The sequence below is a fragment of the Marmota monax genome, unplaced genomic scaffold (genome assembly GCF_021218885.2).
Source record: "Marmota monax isolate L192 unplaced genomic scaffold, Marmota_monax_Labrador192_F-V1.1 WCK01_AAM20220418_F8-fsc00092, whole genome shotgun sequence".
NCBI classification, from domain to species: Eukaryota; Metazoa; Chordata; class Mammalia; order Rodentia; family Sciuridae; genus Marmota; species Marmota monax.
In genome coordinates this window covers 1603282-1625906 of record NW_026692583.1, presented here as the reverse complement: position 1 = coordinate 1625906, position 22625 = coordinate 1603282, and the positions used below count along the sequence as shown (strand labels likewise).

Below are 22625 nucleotides of genomic sequence, written 5' to 3'. Positions count from 1 at the left end.
GTAAGGGCTAGGTGGCTTACTGCTGTGTCCCCTGTAAAGCAGAGAGGCTCACAAACCTGCCTCATTCGGCTATGCCTTGGAAGAGACACAAGTCCTGCATGAGTGTACTGGTGACACTGCAAGCAGCAGGTGGCACTGACTGGGAGGGTTTATGCTTTTAGACAGGTCCTTTTCCAACCTGAACCCCGAGGTGCCGCCGCAGTAAAGAGATCACAAGGAAGCCTTCCTGCTTCTTTAATTGGTGTAACAGACAGTGACATATACAGAGCACACTCAGGTCCAATGATGCAGGGACAGCAGGGAGGGAGTCAGGACACTGTTCACACATGGCCCAGAGACAGACAGCACGAGGACAGATGGGAGGGGTCCAGATGTGAAGGCTGCGATGGGGTGGGGCAGGAGGCAGGCAGCTCATACTGAGCCAGGGAGGGATGGGTCTCTGCTGAATCCTTCTTTAGAAATCAAAGAGAAGGCAGGTGGTGGAGCTGGGTGGTGGTTGAGGCTCAGTCCTGGGGTTCGGGGTGGGTGGGGTGGACTAAGGCTTCTATTCTAACAGGCCTGGGGTGGGGGTGGCAGTCAGCAAGGCCTGCCTCACCCTTTGGTTACGACTGGTCGGGCCTGAGCCCTGCAGCTCAGCACCCAACACTGTAAACATTTTTGGTATTTAAAGGACTTTGCCCTTCCCTCTCTTGGTTTCTGAAAAACTGGTGCTTCCTCGGGAGAGTGTGGTGAAAGGACTCTTAGGGAGGCAGAAAGCAGACCTGGCTATAGAAGAGACTTGGGAGGGAGGCTGCCCGTCTCACCGTCTATGGCTGAGGGCCTGGGAGAGGCCCAGGGGACTATTGCTGTTGTCCTTGGCATGGCTGATGACTGGGCAGGCTGTGGGGGGTGCGGAGCCATGGGGGCTTCCTTGGGAGAGGCTGAGTCTGCCCACAGGGCCTCCTGGCCTTTATTGCAGGCGGGCCCAGGACTTCCAGGTGCTTCTCTGGATGGCTAGTCACCGAGGTATAGGTGAGGTGGGGCAAGGTGGGGCTTATAGAGGCGGTGGCACTGGCCACAGGGGCCCCTGGCCAGGGCTGTGATTGTCGGGCCAGCGACTCTTGCTGGGAGCAAGGGGTCAGCTATTGCACTTTCACTGCAACAGTTACGAGGATACTTGGTCCATAAAATAGTCGTTGCTTTATACAATATGCCTGAAACAACAAAAAGCTACATCTTAAATGTGAATAGCCCTGGAGGCTCCATCCCCCAGGTGTTTTCTCTGCACAAAATAAATAGCTCTTCCTCTGTATAGGCCCCCATTTGAGAACATTTACATGACCCTTTGGCTGTACATATCTACACACGGGGAAAGTTGCCCTCAGCCTGCACACCTCCCCAGCCCAGCAGGGCCCTGAGCTGTATCCAGGTTGGCAGAGTCTCAGGAACAGAGTGCAGTGGCTGGAGGGCTGTCTGGGGCCTTGGGGATGGTGGAGGAACCTGGGGCGGCAGCCGAGGTTGCCCGGTGCTGGGAAGGGGAGACAGGTGTCAGGCCCGGGTGCAGCACTCCTGGTGTGGGTGAGAAGTGAAGTCCTGGCTGCCTGCCCTTAAGCTAGCAAGCGAGCTGTGGCTTAGATTCAGCATTGAAACGGAATTGGCATTAAAAAACCTAAGTGTGGCCCAGTCCCAACCCCCCTCCCCCATAGAAATTCAGTGGAATTAATGGGTCAGGTGAGGCAGGGAGCCCGCACCCCGATGAGTGGGCTAGGGTGGGGCCCACGGGACCCAGAACCAGGCTGGACTCCGTCACAGTGCTGGGTGTTCTCAATGTGGATGGGCTGCGCTTGGTACTGAAAGAGTTAAGAAAGGAAGCAGCCAAGGATTGCTCATTTAAAAAAACCTCATAGAAATCAGGTTGAGAAGTAGAAAGGCGTAGAAACGCGGAGGGCAGGCGGGTGGGTGGGCCACGGCCTGGGGCCCTACCGATGGCAGGCAAGGAGAAGAGACCAGGCTTGTCCAGGCCCCATGGCCCAAGGTGGGACAACGAGGGAGCCGGCCTTGTGTTTCATTGGCCTCATGCCTGGGCTGTGCTCAGGGCTGGAAATAACACCAGCCCCATGACGGCACTGGGCCCCAGCTGGGCAGACAGGCGGGCAGGGGTCCCGGGGCTGCCATGGCTCTGGCAGGCCAGGCAGGGCTGCAGGAATTAAGATATGGCCTTGCTCTCCTGCTTGCACACGGATTTGCCAAACTGGAACCTTCTGTGTGGTAACAGGTCCTGGATCAGCAGATATTGAGTTTTCATGCATGTCAGCGAGTCTGTAGCCATAGATGGTAAAGGGTCCCACATTCAAAAACCAGGGCAAAACCAGTGAGGTCGGACAGTTGAGAATCTGGAGTCAACAAGAAGCAGGCTGGACCCCTGTTGGAGCTGCTACCAAATGGAGGGGACCTTGGGGTGGAGGATAGTGGACAGGGAGGTGGCAGGATGGGCTCAGGCCCACCCCTGGCACCAGGAGGCTGGGAGACCAACACAGGGCACAATGTCCAGAAGTGCCTCCCAGGCCAGGCTCAGTGGGATGTCTTGGTCCTTCTGTCATCCTTGCTGGTTGTCCTGCCGTCTTCCACGATATGCTGGACCCCACAGGCCCTATGACAGGAGGCAGGGCTGGGAGGACTGGGTGGCATGGCCTGTGTCCTCCAGTGGGCCGTGGGACAAGCTCTCAGGCGTGTCTGTTCCTCCCCAGCCACCTGCGTGTGCTTAGGCCAGACCTGGTGGAGCTGGAACCCTGGCCTAGCACTGCCTAAGAGACCATGGTGCCTCGCTGACGGTGCCCTACTTGGGGCCCGTGGCTGTCCCTGGATCAAGCCGGCCTGTCATGGTGCGGCCCCAGCAGCTGGCCGCCATGCTCATGCTGCGCTGGCCTCGCTGTTCACAGTCTACCTGGCCCTGCGTCCGCTCGAGTCGGCTGGGGCCGCTGGGCTGAGCTGAGATGGTGCGGAGCAGGTGGTTCCGGGAACGCAGGAAGTCCCCCTGGCCAGGAAGGCCGAAGCTGCCCTTGCGTAGTGCCATGCGGGTGGCGGTGTTGCGGGCTGGCCGTGCCCGGTGGTTGTACTTGAGCTGGGCCAGGTGGGCTGCGTAGCCATCCGTGATGAACTGCAGGGGCAGTGAGGAGGACAGGCCATCAGCGGAGGTACCCCAGCTGCTCCCTGGCCCCTGGTTCGCCTACTCACCTGGCACTGCTGTTGCAGCTTCTTGGTGGGCCGGCCCACAATGTAGATCTGCATGGGGGACAGGCTGATGGAGCTGTAGACCGCCACGTCCTTCGTGGAGCCGTAGGCCGCGTGCACGCGCAGGTGCAGCTGTGGGCAAGACGGTGTGGGCGTGGGCACGGCCTCTGCTCCCATCTGTGCCCTGCCCCCTCTCCCTGGACCCACCTCAGAGATGAGCAGCTTCAAGAAGTTGGCCTTGTGCCGCAGTGGGTCGTGCACCAGGCCATCACAGAAGGACACCACGCCGTGGGGGAAGTTGTGCTGGGCCAGCCACGCCACCACCCGCTGCTTCTGCATATCCGGCCGGCCCGTCACATAGATGATGAGGTAGCCCAGGTCCTGCCAGTGCCTGGGGCGAGGGGCAGGCCTGGGTGTCCCATGCTGCCTCTTCCTCCCTCTGGGCCTCCCTGTCTCCTGCCCAGCCCAAGTGCCCTGCTTGGGCCACTGAGAAAAGCATCTCTAACTGGACTCAGACAACATGTCAATAGAAATGGCAGTGACGTGGCAACAGACCCTCCAGTGTCCCAGTGAGCCCCACAGTTGCAGCCCTGCAGGAGAGCTGCCTGTTCTTGCCAGCCTTCCTCTCCAGGGAACTGGACACCAGGCCACCCACAGTCATGCAGCTAACCAGTGGTGGTCTAAGGCTCCAGGCCTGGACCACAAGGTCCAGGGCCATGCAGGTCCTCATTCTGGTGCCACCAGGTCTCCCTCGCCTAACATGCAGGAGCCTCCTGCTGCTGAGCCCACCCACCTTGTGAAAGTCTCACTGTGCCCATGGGGCCACTCACCGCACCACATCCACGGCCCCGGCCCGCACCTTGGGGTCGCTGCCCATGATGGACACGCTGGCGGCAAAGGAGCCGTCGATGCTGAAGACCACAAACTCCGTGCCCTTGGGCAGCACAGTGATGTAGCTGTCAGCAAACGTGTGGTCTCCCCTGGCCAGTGGGGACAGCTTGTCAGAACCAACCAGAGCCCCTCATCTTGCACCCCAGAGGCGGGCCCTGTCCTGCCACCCCTTGGAGGTGCATACCTGACCACCATCTTGATGGGGTAGACCCCCACTCCCAGCCGGTGTGTCTCGGGGATCGTGTAGGAGACACGCCCACTGCTGTTGGTCACCAATGTGTCCAGGTATAGCCACTCACCCGAGGGTGGCTGCATCATGATGTGCACGTCCACCTGTGAGCAGGGGCGAGTGGTCACAGCTGGTCATACCCTAACCTCCTCACTCCAGGTGCCTCAGCCAAGGGGATGTGCAGGCTCCCTGAGGTCCCCCTGTTTCCTCACCTTCTCCCCGGTTAGGGTGACCATGTCCAGGGGCCCATACATGAACCGGCCTGTCACAACTTGTGGGCCGTCCTCGTTGGCAACTGCGTCACTGATCCGGTGGTTGGCCGTCACGTTCTGGGGAGGGGAGAGCTAGCCTGGGTCAGGGTGGGGCATGGAGAGCAGCTGGGGTCTCCGAGGCTCAGTGCATGCTCCCTTGGGCCTGAGGAGTGAGGCCACCCGACTTCCTGGCCCTGGGCAAGTGACGTCCTTGCTGGGCTTCCTTCCTGCTGTGAAATGGGCTCGTGGCCCCAACTGCAGAGACCGAGGCTCAAACAGACCTGTGCTTCTCTGCAACTCAGTCTCCTCTGTAATAGGGGCCACCTGTGAGGGTCACATAGGACTACAGCCATGTCCCCTCACCCGCAGCTTCACATGTGTCCTCTTGCGCTGCCACTTCTCTCTGGGCTGTGAGGGGGTGAACACCGACACCTCCTTGCCATCCAGCTCCAAGATGCTGGAGCTGTCGTGCCTCATGACCTGGGGACAGAGACGCCAGGGCAGGCTCAGGCCAGGGCTGCTGCTCCAGGAGTGAGAGGCCCAGCCACCCTGGAGGCCAGCCGTGTTCAGGTGATTGACATTTGATCCACTCCAGTCTGCCTCTAGCCCCCAGAGGCCCTCTGTCCTGTGTGTGCAGATGTGCTGCACCCACCCCCAACCCGCCAACTCATCTTGCACAGAGCTTCCTCCCTCCTGCCTGGAGTCTGGTGGGTCAGAGGGAGGGCCCCCAAGTGTCCACCTCTCCTGCCTGGGCAACAGCCCGGTACCTGTCTGAGTAGGAAGGACACCACATCCGTTGACTCCCAGTAGCTAGCGTGGAAGAGGTGGGGCAGGGCCACCGTGGGGAAGGCCGTGAGGGCGTCGGGGCAGTATAGGGCATAGTCGATCCGCTTCTGGCCCCACCACTTAGCAGCAACTGCAGGGAGGAGGGACCATGACTGGGTGGGGCCAAGACATGGGCAGGGACCCAGAGGGTCACCTGTCCCTTCAGGCCTATTCGGCCCAGACTTCTCCGGGTACAGGCAAAGCAGATCTCTTCCTAGGCTGGTGACAGGCAAGCAGCTATGTGGGCAGAAGGCACCAGGCCCGCACCCAGGCAGCCAAGGGTCCAGCGGGTGGCCCTGTGGCAGTGTCCCATGGAAGTACTAAAGGTCTCCACAAGGGCCTGGGGAAGCAGGGGACAAGTCCAGATCTGAGGGCAGTATCATTTGTCCCCAGGTGTCACAGATTCTGAGGAGTCCTTCCCTGAATCTTCAGGCAGGGGTTGCTGCCTTCCTCAGCCCCAGGGTAGTGGGGAGGCCTCAGGACTTCCAGAGGGACAGTGGCATGCGCCTCTGCTCTGCCACTTCGGGTTGGGCCACCGCCCTCCCTGGAGACAAGGTTGCATACAGGAGGAGCCAGCAGACATGCCTATTTATGGGCCCTGGCTCCCCTGGGTTCTGCCCGCAGCCTTGGTGACAGAGAACCCCAAGCAGCTCCTTTGGTCCTTACCTGGTCTCCTCCCAGCTCCTCAGGGTCCCCTGGGTCCCCAGCTGACCCTAACCACTGTCCCTCCTCCCTAGATGCCTGTGTCCTCCCAGCCCAAGCCTCCAGTCCCATTAGCCTCAGCGGGGGCACAGGTGGCAGGGCCTAGTAGTTAGGGGTGAGCATGCTTGGCAAGAGTGGCCCGCGTTAGAGTCTGTGGTGGGTACCTTCTCCGATGTCCACGCCAAGGAGGAAGGGGGCCCTGTCCAGGCTGGGGCTCGCCTGGGGGTGGGGCCCTGGGGTGGCAGGGGGTGGGGAGGGCAGAGCAAGCAGGGACAGGCGCCTGATGCTGGGGGTGTGGCTGAGCGCTGAGGGGGCCTCTGAGAAGCAAGAACAGGGCAGCGACTCAGCCACACTGCCACAGCCAGCCCCAAGGATGCTGCGAGAACAGGGCCTGGGGCCAGGGGCACACCTCTCCCTGCAGACAGTTGGCACTGCCCAAAACACCCCCAGCCCCAGCCCAGAGAGCCCGTGCCCAGCTCGGGGTGTGCCACCTGTATCTGCTTCCAGTGCAGGGAGGCTTCTGGGAGGGGCGGGGCTGTGGAGCTTCTCTCCAGGACCCTCCCAGGAGGGTCCACTGGCTGGCCCGCTGTGGGGGCTTCCTGGGTCCTGTGGCTGTTCAGCAGCCCCCCTGCCCTCTGCCAGCCCCATGCCCCCAGCACCCCCTCCCCAGTGTGGCACCTAAGGATGTCTCTGGACATGGCCAACTGTCCCCTCGAGCTTAGGCCCCTCGCTGTGATGGTGAGGAGGGCGCGGGCGGCTGCACTCACTCTGGGCAATGCTGGACGCCGTGTAGCTCTCGGCCAGGCCTGACACCTGGCTGGCGATGCTGATCTCGCTGGCTCTGCGGTAGCCGCGGCTGGTGGGGGCCGTGCCGGGCGACGAGGGGGCTGCATGCTCTTGGAAGACCACGTTGTGAGTCTGGAGTGCATCTGCTACAGGTGGATGGGGAGAGGGGCCCAGGTAAGCGAGGCCCAGCATGGCCCCTCGTCCCCCCAGCAGTGTTGGGGGCAGTGTGCTGGGTCCAGCGAGCTCCTGGGCTAGGGTGGGCTGGGATGTGGCTGGGCCAAGGGTGGCCAGCTCAGGGCCACTGCAGAGGGCATGAGCTGGGGAAGGGGAGGAGGAAGGCTGGGGTAGGGAAGAATGGACAGATAGACACAGACACAGGGTGTGGAGGTGAGGTGAGGGGCTTTCCCCCTGTGGCCACTCCCTGCCCTACACGTGGCTCCTCAGCTGGTCTCTGGCAGTCCAGCAGCACAGGGTCCTTCTGGGCCTCTGGGTTTGACCCAACCCGCCTGACCCACAGCTCACAGCGGCAGAGGCAGCCCAGCCTGTGCTGAAGGGTGCTGGCAACAGGGGCCCTAGATATGCTGGGGACAGAGAGGAGGCAGCCCCTGCCCCTGGCATCCCTCACGCATGGGCCATGATGAATGGGGACAAAGTCAGGTGCTGAGGACTCCAGCCAGGCTCACCTAGGTTTGGGCTGAGGATAGGATAGGGCAGGGAGGACAGGGCTCAGCAGAGGAGCCAGGCTGCATGGGTTGTAGAGGGAGGCTGAGCATCTCCAGGGGGGAAGGAATGGCAACCAGAGACCACAACTCCTTGCTGGAACCAAAATTTTCTAGGTGTTGAGGGAGGGCACAGCCTCACCCTACCTCTTATCTGCTCCCAAAAGCCACAAAAAGGAGGGCCAGCACCCTTGGACTGTCATTGGCAAGCTGTGTGACTCTGGGGCAGCCTCTGTCTGTCTCTGGGCTGCTACAACTATTTTTGCTTTGGGTCCTCTCAGCCCAGTGTGCAAAAAAAAGTCACCAAGATTAACTCCCCACTGCCTTCCTGCTTGCCTGCCACCAAGGTCCCCTGAACTCTGAGTAGCCAAAGGGGGGGTGAGGGGGAATGGGGGCAGGGGGCAGGGGGCAGGGGGCAGGAGCCAAGCAGACGTCACCACAGTGGGGTACACACACTCGGCACAGCCCAGGCTCTGGCGGGGCCCATCTTGCCAGGTGAGCGCGGGAACGGGGATACTGGTTTCCAGGAAGCCGTCCCCATGGGGGAGAGGGGCCAGGGGGCCACCCTCCAGGACCAGCTCGGGGTTTCTCTGCACGGTCTCGACTAGAGGCAGATGGGAGAGAACAGAGGACAAGAACAGACACTTGCATGGGCTGTCCGTACACACACCAACGTAGACTCCGGCTCCTCGAGGACCAGACACCACAAGATGCTGGGACACACGCTGGGGCTGGGGGACAGGAGGGGCTCTGTGGGGGGCCCCACCCACCAAGCGCCCCATCTCTGGGCTTACTGCCTGCCATGCGAGGGCCCAGCCTACCGGTCCCCCAACCCGGCAAGGGTCCTCCTCCTGCCTGCTCCCAAGGGGTGAAGCCCTGACCACGCCCTTTGAAAGGTGGAAGTCACCGATGTCTCCCAGGAAGGAGCAGCTCCTGCACCAGGTGCCCTTCAGGAGGGGTGTCCTCCTGCTGACCCTCTCGTACCTGGGCCGCCCCACCCTCCAGAACAGGGTGCTGATTGTCACCTTCCCGGGGGGACCTCTCACCCAGCAGCGTGGAGCAGCCGTCCCCCAGCGGGTAGCGCTGGTAGCGGGGGATGCTGCAGGGTGGCAGGGCATGGAAGCGGCGCTCCAGCAGGGGCTCCAGGCGGGAGGCCGAGGGGTCGGCGGGGTGGAAGAGGTTGTAGACTTGCTGGCAGGCTGGCCGCAGCTGGAAAACTGGGGCAGAGAAAGGAGACTGGGTGGTGGGTGGGGCCTGGGTCCCAGGTGGTCTCTGCCGCGCATGCCTTTCAGTTTGGGATCTGGCTGGGTCACTTTCCCTCTGTGGACCAGGAATGTCTTGTGTGGGTGCTGGGATGGCACCTGGGCATCACATGCATGCTGGGCCAGTGCTGGACACAAAGGGCCCTGTGGCTCTCAGAGTTTTTTTCTTTTCTTTTTTTTTTTTTTCGGATGGGGGTTGGGTTCCAGGGATTGAACTCTGGGGCACTCGACCACTGAGCCACGTCCCCAGCCCTATTTTATATTTTATTTAGCGACAGGGTCTCACTGAGTGCTTAGCGCCTCACTGTTGTTGAGGCTGGTTTTGAACTCCCTATTCTCCTGCCTCGGCTTCCCAAGCCGCTGGGATTACAGGTGTGTGCCACCTCGCCAGCTCTCACAGAGTTTTTAATTGAGAAAGTTATAATGACCTACTAAGAACAAGTGTGCGAGTGTGAGAGGATGTACAGTGACGAACTTCCAAACTCTAAGGGAGACTAGACACCTGGAGGCTAGTCTGTCCCCATGTGACCCTGGGCTGTGCCTCCCTCTCCTGGACCTCCACTGTCCCATGTCCTCTGCTCTGGACACCTTGGAAAGGGAATGGACCAGCAGGTGTTGAGGACAGGGCCAGTGACTGGGTTGGTGGAGCAGAAATAAGAGGCCAAGGTCCTTTGTAGATGGGGACAGGAAAAGGCCCAGGCCATCACCATGGCCTGTGTCAGGGGTCCACTGAGATCTCTGCCCAACTCGTGCCCCTTGTCCTGCCCCACAAGGCTCTCACCATCCAGGGCAGGGATGACGGTTTTCCGTAAAGCCAGGACCAGACCCAGTGGGCACCCGAAGAGGAAGAGATCTGCGATTTCAAAGTCAAACTTGCCCAGGGCGCCGGCGCCATCCAGCATGGTGGAGCTGCTCGAGCGGCGGGAGCCGGGCTCGTTCCTCAGCACACTGGCATGCAGGCTGTGGTGGGATGTGCCAGGTCACACCCAGTCCTTCTCAGGGCCACCCTCCCTCAGCCTAGGAGGGACAGGCTGGGTCTGATGGCCCCTTCAGGGACTTGCCCTGTGCTGTCCTGAGGGTACAGCTGCCCAGCACCTGTGGGGACACTGTCAGTGGCCTCTCCAGGGAGCCTACCACCATTGGGATATCCCTGACCGAGGCCACACTGCCCCTGGTTGGCTCTGCCCCTGTTCAGCTGTACCTCCCCAGGACAACCTGCTTCCTGTGGCTCAAGGTGGCCTGGGGCATACACAGACCATGTACCCAATAAGCCAGAGGGGCCCCAACAGGGCACCTGGCAGAGCCCCCAGGACCTCAGAGACCCCAGTCCCTGATTCCAGAGGGACTCTGCGATGCCCCCCTCCCTCTTGCAGCCTCCTTCCTCACCTGGCCTGTCCCCTGAGCCCACCTGGACAGGAAGGCCTGGTGCTGCTGGATGGTGTCCAGCTCGTAGGTGGACGAGTCACTCCTCTTGCGGGGCAGCTGCCTTCTGGAGTCCTCGGCACCAGTGCTGCGGGGGATGTCGGTGCTGCTGCGGCTCAGGTGCCGGCTGCTCTCCAGGCTGGAGCCACCGCCGCCACTGCCACTGGAGCCGTGGGCTGCATTCCCCAGGGTGCCCGGGGACAGCAGCTCAGCATCCTGGAATGGCCCCACGGAAGCTCACTGCTGGGTGGCCACCTCCTGGAGCTGCCCCTCCCTCCTGCCGGCCGATGCCCCGCTCAGGCTTCCCACTGAAGCCAGCGGGGAAGCAGAGGGGACACCCTGGTCTCCTGCCCCTCAGCCTGCAGCTCAGGCCTAGCAACCTTCATTCTTGGCCTATCTGTCCACCTGAGACCTGGGAGACCTCCCCCAGGCTGCTGGCCACTCTGCGGCAGGGGAACTTGTGTCTTCCCTTCCTGCTGGGAAACAGACAGGGTCCCCTATCACATTTCCCGGCCTAGAGCCCACTCCATCTGTGCAGACCTGGTTTGTGGCCTATGAAGCCACATGCTCTCTTAGATCGGCCATGCTACAGTTCTCCAGCTGCCATGTGCCTGCTCTGCCACCTCTGGGTACCAGGGCTGGCAGCTCCTATGGATTCTGAGAAGTACTCCCCTGGCTTCTTCGGGGCCCAGGGTGAACCTGCAACTCGGGCACCTTCCCTGAGTTCTCAGCAAGAGACACTGGGCTTCCTCTGCTCCCCAGGCCTCTCTGTGCACTCAGGTCCTGCCTGTAGGCTCAGGGCCTTGGGTGATGTTTGTTGATGGACAGAAGAGACGCAGCTTGGCTGAGGGTCTGAGTGAGCTCACCTCAGAGTCTCTGCCGGGTACTCTGCTTGTGGGCCACCACATGGGGCCAGGTAGTGGCCAGGTGCCCTGAAGCAGGTAAGGGCAGCTGCTCTACATGACACACGTTTCCGTGGAGGTCTGGGGCCAAGGGAGGGGCATCCCACCACCATGGCCCTGCTCTGGTACCTGCACGCTGACCACGCTGCCGCGGCGGCTGCTGCTCTGACTCTCAGACACTGGCTGGTTGCTGTGGCACAAGGCATCAAATGCCAGGATGCCCCCAACGCAGTCCCCAATCAGGCAGACCTGCAGGCAGGAGAGGCCCGGGCCCACGTTTCCACCCTGCTGGCTGGGAAAGAAGACCCCGTCCTCCAGCCAGCCCTGCAGGGTCCTCCTTCTCCACCCTCCCACCAGTTACCTGCCCACTGAAGGTCACGCCCTCTTGGGACTTGATGAAGTCCCCGTAGGCCAGGTTGGCCCTCTGAATCACTGTGGCAACTGCCTCCTGGTACTGAGGTGAGGAAGTGGCCAGCAGAGGCAGGGCGGCCAGGGGGATGTGGTCCTGACTGCTGGACAGGTAGCCCTCATCGTGGCTGTAGGGACTGAGGCTGAGGGAGAGGGGCTGGGTCAGGAGGGGCCGCAGGGTAGACAGAGCTACCTGGCCCCAAGTGCTCATGGACAGTCCTAGGTCCAGCCCGGGGCCACCGCCAGGGCCCAGGGCTGCCAACTGGATCTGCATCTGACGTTACAGAATTGGAAACTGACTCAGCCCTGGACTCAGCTCCTGGACTCCAAGCTGAGGCTGCGTGCGCAGGTTCTCCCCCTCCGGGCAGAGGAGGCTCAACACAGCTCGGGCCATCTGGACTGGGGGGCCACCGATGCTCAGGGCAGGTGGGAGACAGCATTCTTCTGTGATGCCCTCCCTGTGGGCAGAGGGGTACAGCAGGCAGATGGCACTCACTTGGAGACGAGGGCGAAGGCGTCGGCGCAGACAGGGGGGCAGGGCACCAGGCGGATGGCAAGGTGGCCCAGGGCGCTGGGGTAGTGCACACGCATGACGGTGTCAAACACGTTAGCGATGGTGTTGGCATCTCCCTGCTTGGAGCTGGGGTCCCCGGTGCCCGTGTCCAGGATGGTGCCTCCGTGCAGCACCAGCAGCAGCACGTGGATCTTGGAGGGCGGTGCAGCCAGTGGCTGGCTAACTTCGTCCTGCACAGGCGAGGAAGGGGGTCAACTCCTTGCCAGGCCCCTGTCACACTGTAGGGAGGCCCAAATGCTCCTTCTGAGGGCTCCAATTTTGGTTACCCAGCTATGGAGCCTGGGGTTTGGGAGCTTCCTCCCGTCCCTCAGACCCCTGCAAGGACCACAGCCCGGAGCAGGGAGGCCTGACCACGGGCACAGAGGACTCGGGTGTGGGGGGTCAGCTTTCTCCTCTGAAAGCTCCATGTCTCTGGGAGGCAAAGGCAGTGGCTTCTGCTTGGTCTCCTGGCATGGGGAAGAGGCAGAAGCTCAGCCGGGCCTGGCCTCTGGGGCCTGCTGCTCCTATGGGTGTCCAGGCAAGGGTCTGTCTTGGCTGGAGCAGACAGGGCCACCACTGGCTCAGAGTCACAGGAGTTATTAGGAGTGGCCAGGGTCAGGGCAGTGTTACGACCACTCTGTCTACAGTGCTAAGCTCTCCCTGGACCTCCTCTGGTCCTTAGGTCTCCAGGTCCTGCTATTCCTGGAATCTAAGACCAAGGTCACCAAGAGCAGAGACACCGTGGCAGAGGCAGGGCTCCAGAACATTCAGCAGAAATGACAATACAGGTTTGTGGCCCTGATTACAAAGGTCATGATCCCACCTTCCTGCTGGCCAGGACTGCTGTGAGGTCAGAGTGGACCCTAGATCACATAGGTATGTGTAGACTGCTTGTCCTCTAGAGACAAGGTGATGGGCCCAGGAGAGGCCTGGGGACTGGGCCACCATCCTGTGGTGCACTGCCCAAAGCCTCTGCCAAAGCTCAGCAGGGCTGTGGGCCACAGGCTGTGGCCCTGCCCCCAGGCCTCCCCTGCTCCCTTCCTAAGCTTCTTTGTGGGTGGCCAGGAGATGCAAGTGAGGGACCACTGGGCTGTCCTTGCTGTGTGTGCCATGTCGTCCTCAGGGGCGTGGGCAGGGGACAGAAAAAGGTGCTAAAGCCAGGTGTGGGCCATGGGGTTTTGTGTACACAGGGGGACTGCCCACTGGTGGCTGGCCTGGCAGGGGGACATCTGGACAGCCCCATCCATGTCACTTAAGAAGGGGTTCTCCAACACAGTAGGAGAAGGCATAAGACATGTCCAAGGCAGGGGAGTTTTGTCCAGCAGTGCTTGGTCCCCTAGGCAGTGCAGGTGACTGAGGGCTGAGTCTTGTTTGTGCCCGTCTGGCTGGACCCAGCACTGGGGACTACTCAGGGACCCCTGCAGGCTCCAGAAAGACACCCATCCTCACGTTCAGCTTGACATAGGAACTACACCTGCCTGAGCCCCAGTGGTGACAGAGCCCCCGGGAACCGTGGGGACAGCTCTGGAGAGCCGGGTCATGCCCCACCCCTGGTCAGTGTCTCCATAAAGCTGCCTGCTTCCGTCAGGAAAGGCTGCCGTGTGGGGGCTTTTGCAAGCACGGGGGTCTGACTGGGGACGGCAGCACCCAGGATCAGTGCTGGGTTCCACTGCACATCCAGAGGCAGGTCCCGAGCCCCAGGCCCCTTCCGCCCTCCCCTGGGGGGTAGTCAGAGCTGTGTGCACTGCAGGTGGGGAGGGGCCTGTTGGCTTGATCCACCTTAGGCAGCAAAGGAAATCCGTCTCCCTTCCCACTGCCCCTGCTGCAAAACCCACTGTCCTCAGACCTGAGAGCAGAGAACCCCAGGAGGTGGGGAGGTGGGGATGCTCCTGCGCCAGACTCCCCAGGCGACCCGAGGAGGGGCCGATCCACCTTAGGTAGCTTGGTCCTGGGACTCAGCCCCCAGTGCAAACAGCTCTGACGGCCCGCAGGTGGAGGGGGGCGTGAGCTCCAGCAAAGAACCCCCGAAGCGGACACAGGTTCCACAAAGAGCTTTATTGGACACACTGAGCGCTGCCTGACCCCTGCAGGCCACCTGCAGCCGTGGCCACATCACTGCTGCCTGGGGGGCTTTTGCTTCCTCCCCTTCTGTCTTTTGCTCTTCAGACAGGCTGGGCACAAGGCGAGGATCTTATTTTTGATCTGGAATTTACAAGTTTCTCATTGTACTTTCCACAGGTGCAACTTGCTCAAGGTCTTCTTGGGGGGCTGTCTGCTGTCCCTGGTTCTCAGGGGCCTCAGAGAGAGGGCGGGCGGGCACCTCCCTAGTAGGGTGGCAAAGGAAGGAGCCTCCAGGGCCTGCGCAGGGGTGAGGTGCAGTGCGGGGCTCCGCCTCCTGTGCCCCTGGACTGTCCCTCTGAGCCCTGCCCCTTCCCAGGTAGCCTTAGATGGCAGCTCCCAGGCACCCACCTCGATGATGTTCAGCTGCTCCACGCTGGAGGCCACCCTGAACTCTGGGCTGCTCTGGCCATACAGACTCTCTGTAACACAGAAGCCTCGGTGAGCAGGGCGCAGCTGGCCCCGCAGAGGCTGTAACCGCCACAAGGGGAACTGGAGCCCTGGGTCCCCCCCACCCTCGCCCCGGGGTGCCTAGCACTGTGCCAGAGCTGGGTGGGTTACCCTGTGTGTCCTCTGGCTCTGGGCTCTCAATGGTGTCCATGAGGTCATTGGAGCTCCACTTGGTGATGTCCTTGGGGAACATCTCCTCCGAGTCAGACAGGTCCTCTGTGGAGGGGGGTGTTCAGCAGGGATGGGATACACCAGGAGCCTCCAGCTCCCCGGCCTTCGCCCAGTGCATCTTGTTCCTGCTCGCTCCCTTCCTCACCAGGACAGCCAGGCAGCTGACACCACCCGACCGTTTTGTTTTTTCAGTCATACCACATAAAATTCACCGTGTAAACCATTTTAAGTGGTATTTAGTGTCTTTGCAAAGCTGCGTGGCCAGCGCCCTTCATCATCCTTGGACAGAAACCCCAGCCAAGAGTGGCCACCCTCCCCGGCCTCCCTGGGCAGCCGCTGGCCAGCAGTCCTTTCTCTCTGCGCTTGCCTATTCTGGTCACTTAGCAGCACCACGCCACGCGACGTGGTCTTTTGTGGCGAGCCTCTCTCACACAGTGTCGTGCTCTTGAGGTCCCTCCTGCTGGAGGCTTGTCAGCGTGTCCTTCCTTTTCATGGCTGAGCCATACCCCGTGTATCCCTCACCAGCTGACGTCTTTAACGTCCACAGCGGCAGCTCAGGGAGCAGCTGGCGAGGAGTGCTGCTGTGTCCACCTGCAGCCGCCCCTGCCTTCCTCCCCTCTCCTGCGGGGACTAACCCAGAGCCACCATGAGCTCCGTCCCTGGTGCTCCTCTCTGCTTTCTTGGGATTTCTGTTGGGGCCCAGCAGCTGTCTGGGTTTGGGCTCCCGCTGGCCCCCTCCTCTGGCCTTGAATGGCTCCTGGGCCAGTTTCCCCAGGACTCTTTTGCTTCTACACCATTTTCTACACTAGCTGTGTATTTTCCTTTTTTCAGGGACAAAGAGCCAGCCTGGGATGAGTGGGACACCAAAGACACCCCTTCCCCACCTCAGCAGCCTGTCTGGACCAGAGTAAACCCAGAACCTTCTCTTGCCTGGACACTATTCCCCACATCCTTGCCCCTCCGGGCTGATGGCCAATTAACTGAAATGTCACACTTAGCTGGTTCCCCTGCTCCTCCCAGTCGTGGTGGTGGCACAAGAGGGCTCTCACTGCCCCTGCCCTGTGCAAGCCTGTGGACACATCCCTGTCTCTGGGCCCTGCCATGCCAGGTACCCTGCAGAGGGCCATCTCCCTGCATTGCCCGCTGGTCCCTCTGGCTTCACTGAGGGGGACAGCAAAGGCACTGAGCAAGGAGGCCCCACTCACGTCTTCCGGCACAGGCTGCTTCTGGTGTTTATGCCAGGATCAGGGGAAATGAGCAGTTCTTCTATTTCTGCTTATTGCATTTTCTAAAGTGTCTACTTTAGGTGCATATTTAATTTACATTAATGGCATTAATTTAATCAGGAATAAACAAGGTTAAGTACAAGATTAAGTAACTACAAAAATTTATAACACTGTAAGTTATACTTCTTATGGAAATAAATTCACAAATGGAAAAATGTCCCCGTGCGACTTGCATGTCCTTTTGGGGTGGTCTTGAGAGAGCAGCCCCCTCCAGTCAGGCCCACAGGTACATCTCAACTTCTGGGTAGGTTAGCCTGAGACTGGCGCTCAAGGGAACGTGCCCCTAGGTGAGGCAAAGTCACCCTCCAAACCCTGTGCCCACCCTCACACACCCCTCCCTGCCTCTCCCAGGAAGGCCAAGGGCGCACAGCTGCCCACTTACCATGGGCATCAAAGAACTCGTCGTCTGAGCTCTCGTCAGAGTCCCTGGCAATACTCTGCATCCTCCACTCTGAGATGCTGTGGCGGGAAGGGCTGGCTGCAAGGCAAAATCCCAGACTGACTGTCTGGCCTGCAGCGGAAGGGCCAGTGGCTCTGCGGAGCGGGCAACAGCAGGGAGGTGGAAACCTGAGGCTTAGGCGGACATGGGCAGAGCCGTCCTAGGGAGGTCCAGGGAGAACGTGGGGCAGGAGGAAATGGGGTCTGAGTCCAGGACCTGAGCTCTGGTAGGCTTGGGTCTGACCCTGAAGAGATTTCTTAAGCTGAGCTGCAGCAGCCTCACAAATGGGGTGTGATGCTGCAGGGCAGTGGGGGGTGGCGGGGCGTGTCTCACTACTCAGGTCCGGGGAGCGGGGGCTTGCGAAGGGAAGCTCCACTTCACCCTCCTCCTAGGCCTTGTAGGCTCCCGGGGGAGGTGAAGCCTCCTGCAGGTGTCAGGGAGCCGCCAGTCCTGCTCCTCAGGTGGGGCCGTCTCACCCTGGGCCGTACACGTGCTCAGGTGGGGCCTGCTGGGGTGGGGGGACCTGGCTTCACTGCAGCTAGGCCTGGCTTGGTGCCAGTCAGAGAAGGCTGTCACCAGCAGGCTTAGCTTCACAATGTCCATGAGAAAGAGGCCATTTTCAGAGCTGGAAGGCCCAGCAACCCAGCAATGGCACAGGCTGCCTGGGGGGCAGGGCAGACAGGGACACCACATGGCCAGGCGGCGCTGGGGCTCACCTCCCCGCTTGGATGACCGTGACGATTTAGAGGACGTGGACCACTGCTTCTTCAGGCCACGCCCCACCAGGGGCTCCCCGTGGCTGCTGCTGGGCTCAGGGGGCACCCCGGATGCCTGGTCCTGGGTGTCCTGGTCCTTGGCGAGCTCGGTGGCCCCCTCGTCCTCACTGAACTGGGCCATCTTGCGGGACAGCATGAGCTGCGCCTCCCTCTCCAGCTCCCGGATGTTCTCCATGCTCAGCCCGTACCACTCATCCTGCCAGCACCAGGCCTGCCTGTGGGCCCGCACCATGACCCGCCGCAGGCCTGCGTAGGTGCAGGGGAATCGTCAGTTTGAGACTGAAACAGGAGCCCCAGGCTGGCTACCCTGGAGCTGCAGGTCAGACTTGAGGCACTGCTTGCCTGTGCCCCATCTTTTCTATCTGGAAAATGAGGGTACTGGCTCCCAGATGGCCTCACAAACTCACAGTGATTCTACACTCAGAGGGGAGGGGCCTCCTAGGTAAGGTGTCTGGTCAGAAGCCAGATTTTAATTTGGGGGGAAGTCCTTGCCCTTTGGGAAGTAGAGTAGGACTTCCTAAGTCTCCTCTCTCAGTGCCAGTCTACTTTTCCTGTCCAAGTTCAAGTTCAAAATGGGATTGAACCCAGGGGTGCTTTACCACTGAGCTACATCCTCAGTGCTTTTTATTTTTTATTTTGAGGCAGGGTGTCACTAAGTTGCTGAGGCTGGCCTTCATCTTTCAATCCTCTTGTCTCAGTCTCCAAGTAACTGGGATTACAGGTGTCTGGCTTAAAAAATGCTTTCAAAAGACTATATTTTACATGTGAGATAGATAAGAATATATTATGCAAATAAAATAAGATACAATCATATGGCTTTTAAGGAGAAAGACAAGCCAGGAGCAAGGGGCCCTCTGGGGTGACAGGATATGGGGAGCTCAGTGTACAGCTGTGAATATTGTCCTGAAACTGACCTGGCTGTCCTCACACAGGTAAGCTGCATGGCACACAAAACCATGCCTCCGTGAAGCTGCTTAAAAGAAACACTAAAAAGAAACCAAACATTCACCACCCAGCAAAGGTATAGACTGTCCCAGTGACACCTCCCCACCCGTGTTCCCTCCCTGTAAGAGTCTGCCCTAGATTTTACATCTGCCACTTGTTTGGTTTCTCGTTTGGCAGGTGTGTTTTTCTGCACGTGTTGGGCTGTTGGGCTGTGGTTGAAATTTACATGTACGAGTCATGCTGTGTGAACTCTCCTGCCACTTGCTTCTCTGGGTGAGTTTCACCTGCATCCACGCCCATGTGGGGCTCTGGGGCACTGGGCTTTTGGCTGCATGGCATTTATGTGTTGGAAACACCACATTTTATTATTCCTTTTCCTGCCAGTGGCTTTTGGCTCATTTGCATCATTTTTCTGTCTCGCGGCTCTGAACATTCTGGAACACGTTTCTCCTGGCTCCCAGGGCACGCACCTTCTGCTCTCCTGGAGAGTGCAGAGGGGCCCTCCAAGAGGCCTCAGGATGACAGGGCTTCCTCTGCACTCCCCTCCCCAGTCCCACCTCCTGGTCTGCCACCTGTGGGGTGTGTCCGCCCACCTTCGCTATGCCATGGTACCCTCCTGGCCCCAGAGGTCTGTATCCCCAGCCCAGCCGTGGGGTGGCTTCAGACACCATGCTGATGAGCCTGTCTCCTTTTCTGTGACTGTCTGCTGGCCTCACGGGGCTGCTCCAACCCATATGGGGAATGGCCTCAGTCTGGGGTGGCTGGAAGGGCTTAGCACCAGGGGGGAAGGCTAAGGCTATGTGGGACAGCATGAGGCTATGCTAAGCCCAGCTCACATGGGTTCACCAGTTCTCCCTGGGAGGACACTAATGTTCGTAGCAGCAGACATGATTGTGTCGTGCCCCCTCCCTGGTTCTGCACCCCATGATCTTGTCCTGGAGCAGCCCTGTGTAACTGGCACCACTACACCCACTTCTCAGACAAGGAAAGCAAGTCTCAGGGAAGAGCTGCAGAGTCGCCATGTGACAGAGCTGGGACTGGGTGTCAGAACTGTCCCCTCCCCTCCAGCCCCATTTTCTTTTCTGGGAGGAGAGCTGACTTTTGGGGGCTGGAGATCCCTGTAGTTTGGCCAGGCTCTCAGGCTATGTGGGGCAGGGAGGGCCGAGGGGCACACTGGCTTCTGGGCCAGGGTCCCAGCCTGGGCTCTGCCGGGACCTGTAGTGGGCTGACCCTGGAGAAGCCTGACATGAATGGATCCCTGGGGTGGAGAAAGGGAAAGGCCAGGCAGGCCATGCAGTGTGGGAGACCCACCCACCACTCACGCTCCTGTGAGCTGAGAACTGTTAACTTCCACTGCAGGAAGTGGGGACCATGGCCACGACGGGTATGGCCAAGCTGGGCTGGGGATACAGACACCCAGGCTGTCTCCAGGACACTGTCCTTTCTGCTTAGAACTGGGGACATGTATCCTGGCTTTTGAGTCCTGGGTAAAGAAGGAGGTGACTTGGGATGATCTGAGCTCCCATGTGGTTAGACAGCTGGACTGCAGGGATGTGTCCCCTTCAGTGGGGTGGGATGTCTTCTTTCTCCTGCTACCTGCCCTGGCCCCTGCTGAGGGACACATAGTAGCTCCCTGAAAAGGAGCAGCCATGGGGGTGGAGCTGGTGACACTGCCGTGTCAACAGGGCATCTCTGCCTCTCCGAGCAGAAGCCAGCCTTCTTGGGCCCCAGGGCTCCGCCGCAGCACCGACTTCTAAGGTCAGGCAGCACTGCTGTGGGCACCCTCCACGGTGGCTGGGGGATGCCTGCCCTCGTGGTCATCAAGCACCAACGTGACAGGTGTGAGGCATGTTATCAGAGTGTGGCTCTGTCCCATCTAGATAAGCCACCCTTGCTAATGGCATCACACGGTGTCTGCCTGGAATAAACGTAGGGCTATGAGCCCTGGGTCGGGACCAGATGGGAACTGACATACAGCGACCTCTTGGGCAGGTGCTGAGGGCTCAGAAGTGGTGAGGGCCTTGGCTAGCACCTGCTGGGTGGGGAGCCCAGGCATCTGTGGGGACACCTGCTCTGGGAAGGCTGGGTGGGTGTGAAGGACAGTACAATGTCTGAGACATTCTGCCCTCCAGAACTTTCCACCCTGTCAGGAGGCGCAGAGCTGTGGGCTGGGCTTGGGCCGGCAGCCTCTCAGGTACAGCCAACAGGCCTGGGAGCCAGGGGCCCTGTGGGCAGCAGGGAGGTTGCCCTCAGTGAGTACTCCCCAGAGTCGAGTGTAGGCTACACGTTATCATTCACAAATGGGGGCAGGAACAACAGAACAGAGCCTGGGGCACATGCAGCAGAAACTGTGCATAGCATTCAGGGAAGGCCAAGATAAGCTGGGGGTGCTGAGCACCGAGGCGTGTGCCTGTAAGTCTTGTGACCTGGGAGGCTGAGGCAGGAGGATCGCAAATTCAAGGCCATTGCAACTTAGCCAGACCCTGTCTAAAATAAAAAGGCCTGGGAATGAGGCTCAGTGGCAGAGCACCCTTGGGTTCAATCCATAGTACCAAAAAATAAAAATAAGAAGGGGCTGGGGTGGTAGCTCAGTGGTACAGCGCTTGCCTAGCATGCGTGAGGCACCGGGTTTGATTCTCAGCACCACATACAAAATAAAGGTCCATCAACCACTAAAAAAATATTAAAAATAAATAAATAAATAAAATAAGAAGACACAAATGGTATGACTCTTCGTCATGTACAACCAGAGATATGAAAAACTGTGCCCTCTATGTGTCATATGAATTGAAATGCCTTCTGCTGTCATACATACCAAATTAGAGTAAACTTTAAAAAATAAATAATGAAAGGTAAGATAAGCTGGGGGTGGGGGTGGGAGGTGAACAGGGCTTTGGCTTCACCTTTCAGGACTAAAGCAGAAGCAGGCCGAGGAGAGGGAGGCAGGGAGGAGCGGGGCCTCGGCCCGTGTGCCTGGGGCTGGGTGCTCACCGGTGTCATGGATGAACCTCTCGATCTTGGACTGCATGCCCCAGTAGCGGAACTCCACCTTGCAGAGCTTGTAGGCACACATGAGGGGCAGCAGCTGCTTCTTGTACTCCTCGATCCAGTTGTCGGACAGCGGCCCGCGGTGGGTCTTGGTTGACTGGAATAGCTTGGGGTCCTCTTCGGCCTTGTACTCATTGGGCGGCACAGGGTCCTTGACGATGTCGATGAAGTCTGGGGGACACTGTGAGTGGTCACACCTGCCTGGCCTGCACCCCACCCTTGCCAGACCCTCCATGCCCACATCCTCAGAGAGCCCCAGACCTCGCATGTGGAAGGGACATGGGGGAGCAAGTATGGCGCCCTGGGTAGCTCCCTGACTGCCAGGCCTGTGCCTTTCAAGTCATGTCGACAAGCCCCACAGTCAGTGTGCCCACCACCTGGCAAAGCAGATAACGGAGGAGGCCCTGGAGGGTCTTTTCATGGGACAGAGAGAAGGCTGGAGACGCTTCCCAGGAAAGGTGGTGTCCTGGCAGCAGGGGTGTGGACTGAGGTGGGGACTTGGGAACTTCCCAGGTATGTATGGGGCAGGGTGGCCACTGTGGTGAGATGATGGGTGTGCAGTGGGACGCCGTCCATTTCTTGCCACACGAGGTGCCAGGCCAGCACCTGGGCCAGGGCACCTACACACAGGCTCATACTGGGAGGACCCGGCCGGCTGAGCTGTTGGGGAGCTGGGCCTGGCCCCCAGAGGCCTGCTGTTTGACTAGGCTTAAGTTTATTGAATTATCTGCCAACATTTGGGAAAGTGGAAATTTCTCATGAAAACCCTGCTCTCTGGTTTCCTTAGTAAAGCTCTCAGTGAGTGGGTCCTGCTTCCTGCATGGCAGCTCCAGCTGTGGGACAGAGCCATCAGGGCACAGCCTCCATCTGCCATGGCCCCCATGGCCCGGGCTCTCATGTGAGGCTGCCAGTCTAGGGTGGCTTCCCAAGAGCCGCCGGTGCCCTTCTGGGGCTGGAGGGGCAGGGCTGTGAGCAGGAGAGGCCTCTGTCCTGGGGTGCAGGACCCCAACCTGCCTCCAGGATTGGGCCACGCTGGGGCTGAGGGGGACGGTGGGGGAGGCACAGACAGCGGCCAGGCAGGGCCTCCTGCTCACCTGTCATCAGCTGGTTCTTTTCCACAGGAGACAGGCTGAAGACGTCCGGGTTCTCCCCAGCATCGGTTTTATAAAAGGTTTCGATGTCGATGGAAAACTTCTCCACGAAAGGGCAGGTGAACCTGGGGGCAAACGGTG

General features: G+C 60.0%; 1 protein-coding gene across 11 annotated transcripts in view; it reads right to left on the bottom strand.

The window, feature by feature from the left end:
* Positions 1–217: 217 nt before the first annotated feature.
* Positions 218–22625, bottom strand: part of Pitpnm2 (phosphatidylinositol transfer protein membrane associated 2) — a 124945-nt gene continuing 102537 nt past the window's right edge. For 6 of the 11 annotated variants that reach the window (XM_046446063.2, XM_046446061.2, XM_046446060.2 and 3 more), the window contains 23 exons: positions 22488–22609; positions 21337–21564; positions 17341–17646; positions 16568–16663; positions 14840–14944; positions 14630–14700; positions 12104–12351; positions 11561–11750; positions 11329–11448; positions 10284–10513; positions 9657–9835; positions 8660–8830; positions 8068–8217; positions 6876–7040; positions 6273–6425; positions 5349–5497; positions 4945–5061; positions 4543–4659; positions 4286–4434; positions 4041–4190; positions 3418–3601; positions 3214–3342; positions 218–3136 (listed from right to left, as the gene is read on the bottom strand). In XM_046446063.2, the coding sequence (XP_046302019.1) occupies positions 2816–3136; positions 3214–3342; positions 3418–3601; positions 4041–4190; positions 4286–4434; positions 4543–4659; positions 4945–5061; positions 5349–5497; positions 6273–6425; positions 6876–7040; positions 8068–8217; positions 8660–8830; positions 9657–9835; positions 10284–10513; positions 11329–11448; positions 11561–11750; positions 12104–12351; positions 14630–14700; positions 14840–14944; positions 16568–16663; positions 17341–17646; positions 21337–21564; positions 22488–22609 (3850 nt within the window). In that variant the 3' untranslated portion in view covers positions 218–2815. Of the gene's footprint in view, positions 3137–3213; positions 3343–3417; positions 3602–4040; positions 4191–4285; positions 4435–4542; positions 4660–4944; positions 5062–5348; positions 5498–6272; positions 6426–6875; positions 7041–8067; positions 8218–8659; positions 8831–9656; positions 9836–10283; positions 10514–11328; positions 11449–11560; positions 11751–12103; positions 12352–14200; positions 14363–14629; positions 14701–14839; positions 14945–16567; positions 16664–17340; positions 17647–21336; positions 21565–22487; positions 22610–22625 lie in introns of those variants that run through there. The other 5 variants (XM_058579802.1, XM_058579803.1, XM_058579804.1 and 2 more) reach the window with 5 other exon arrangements.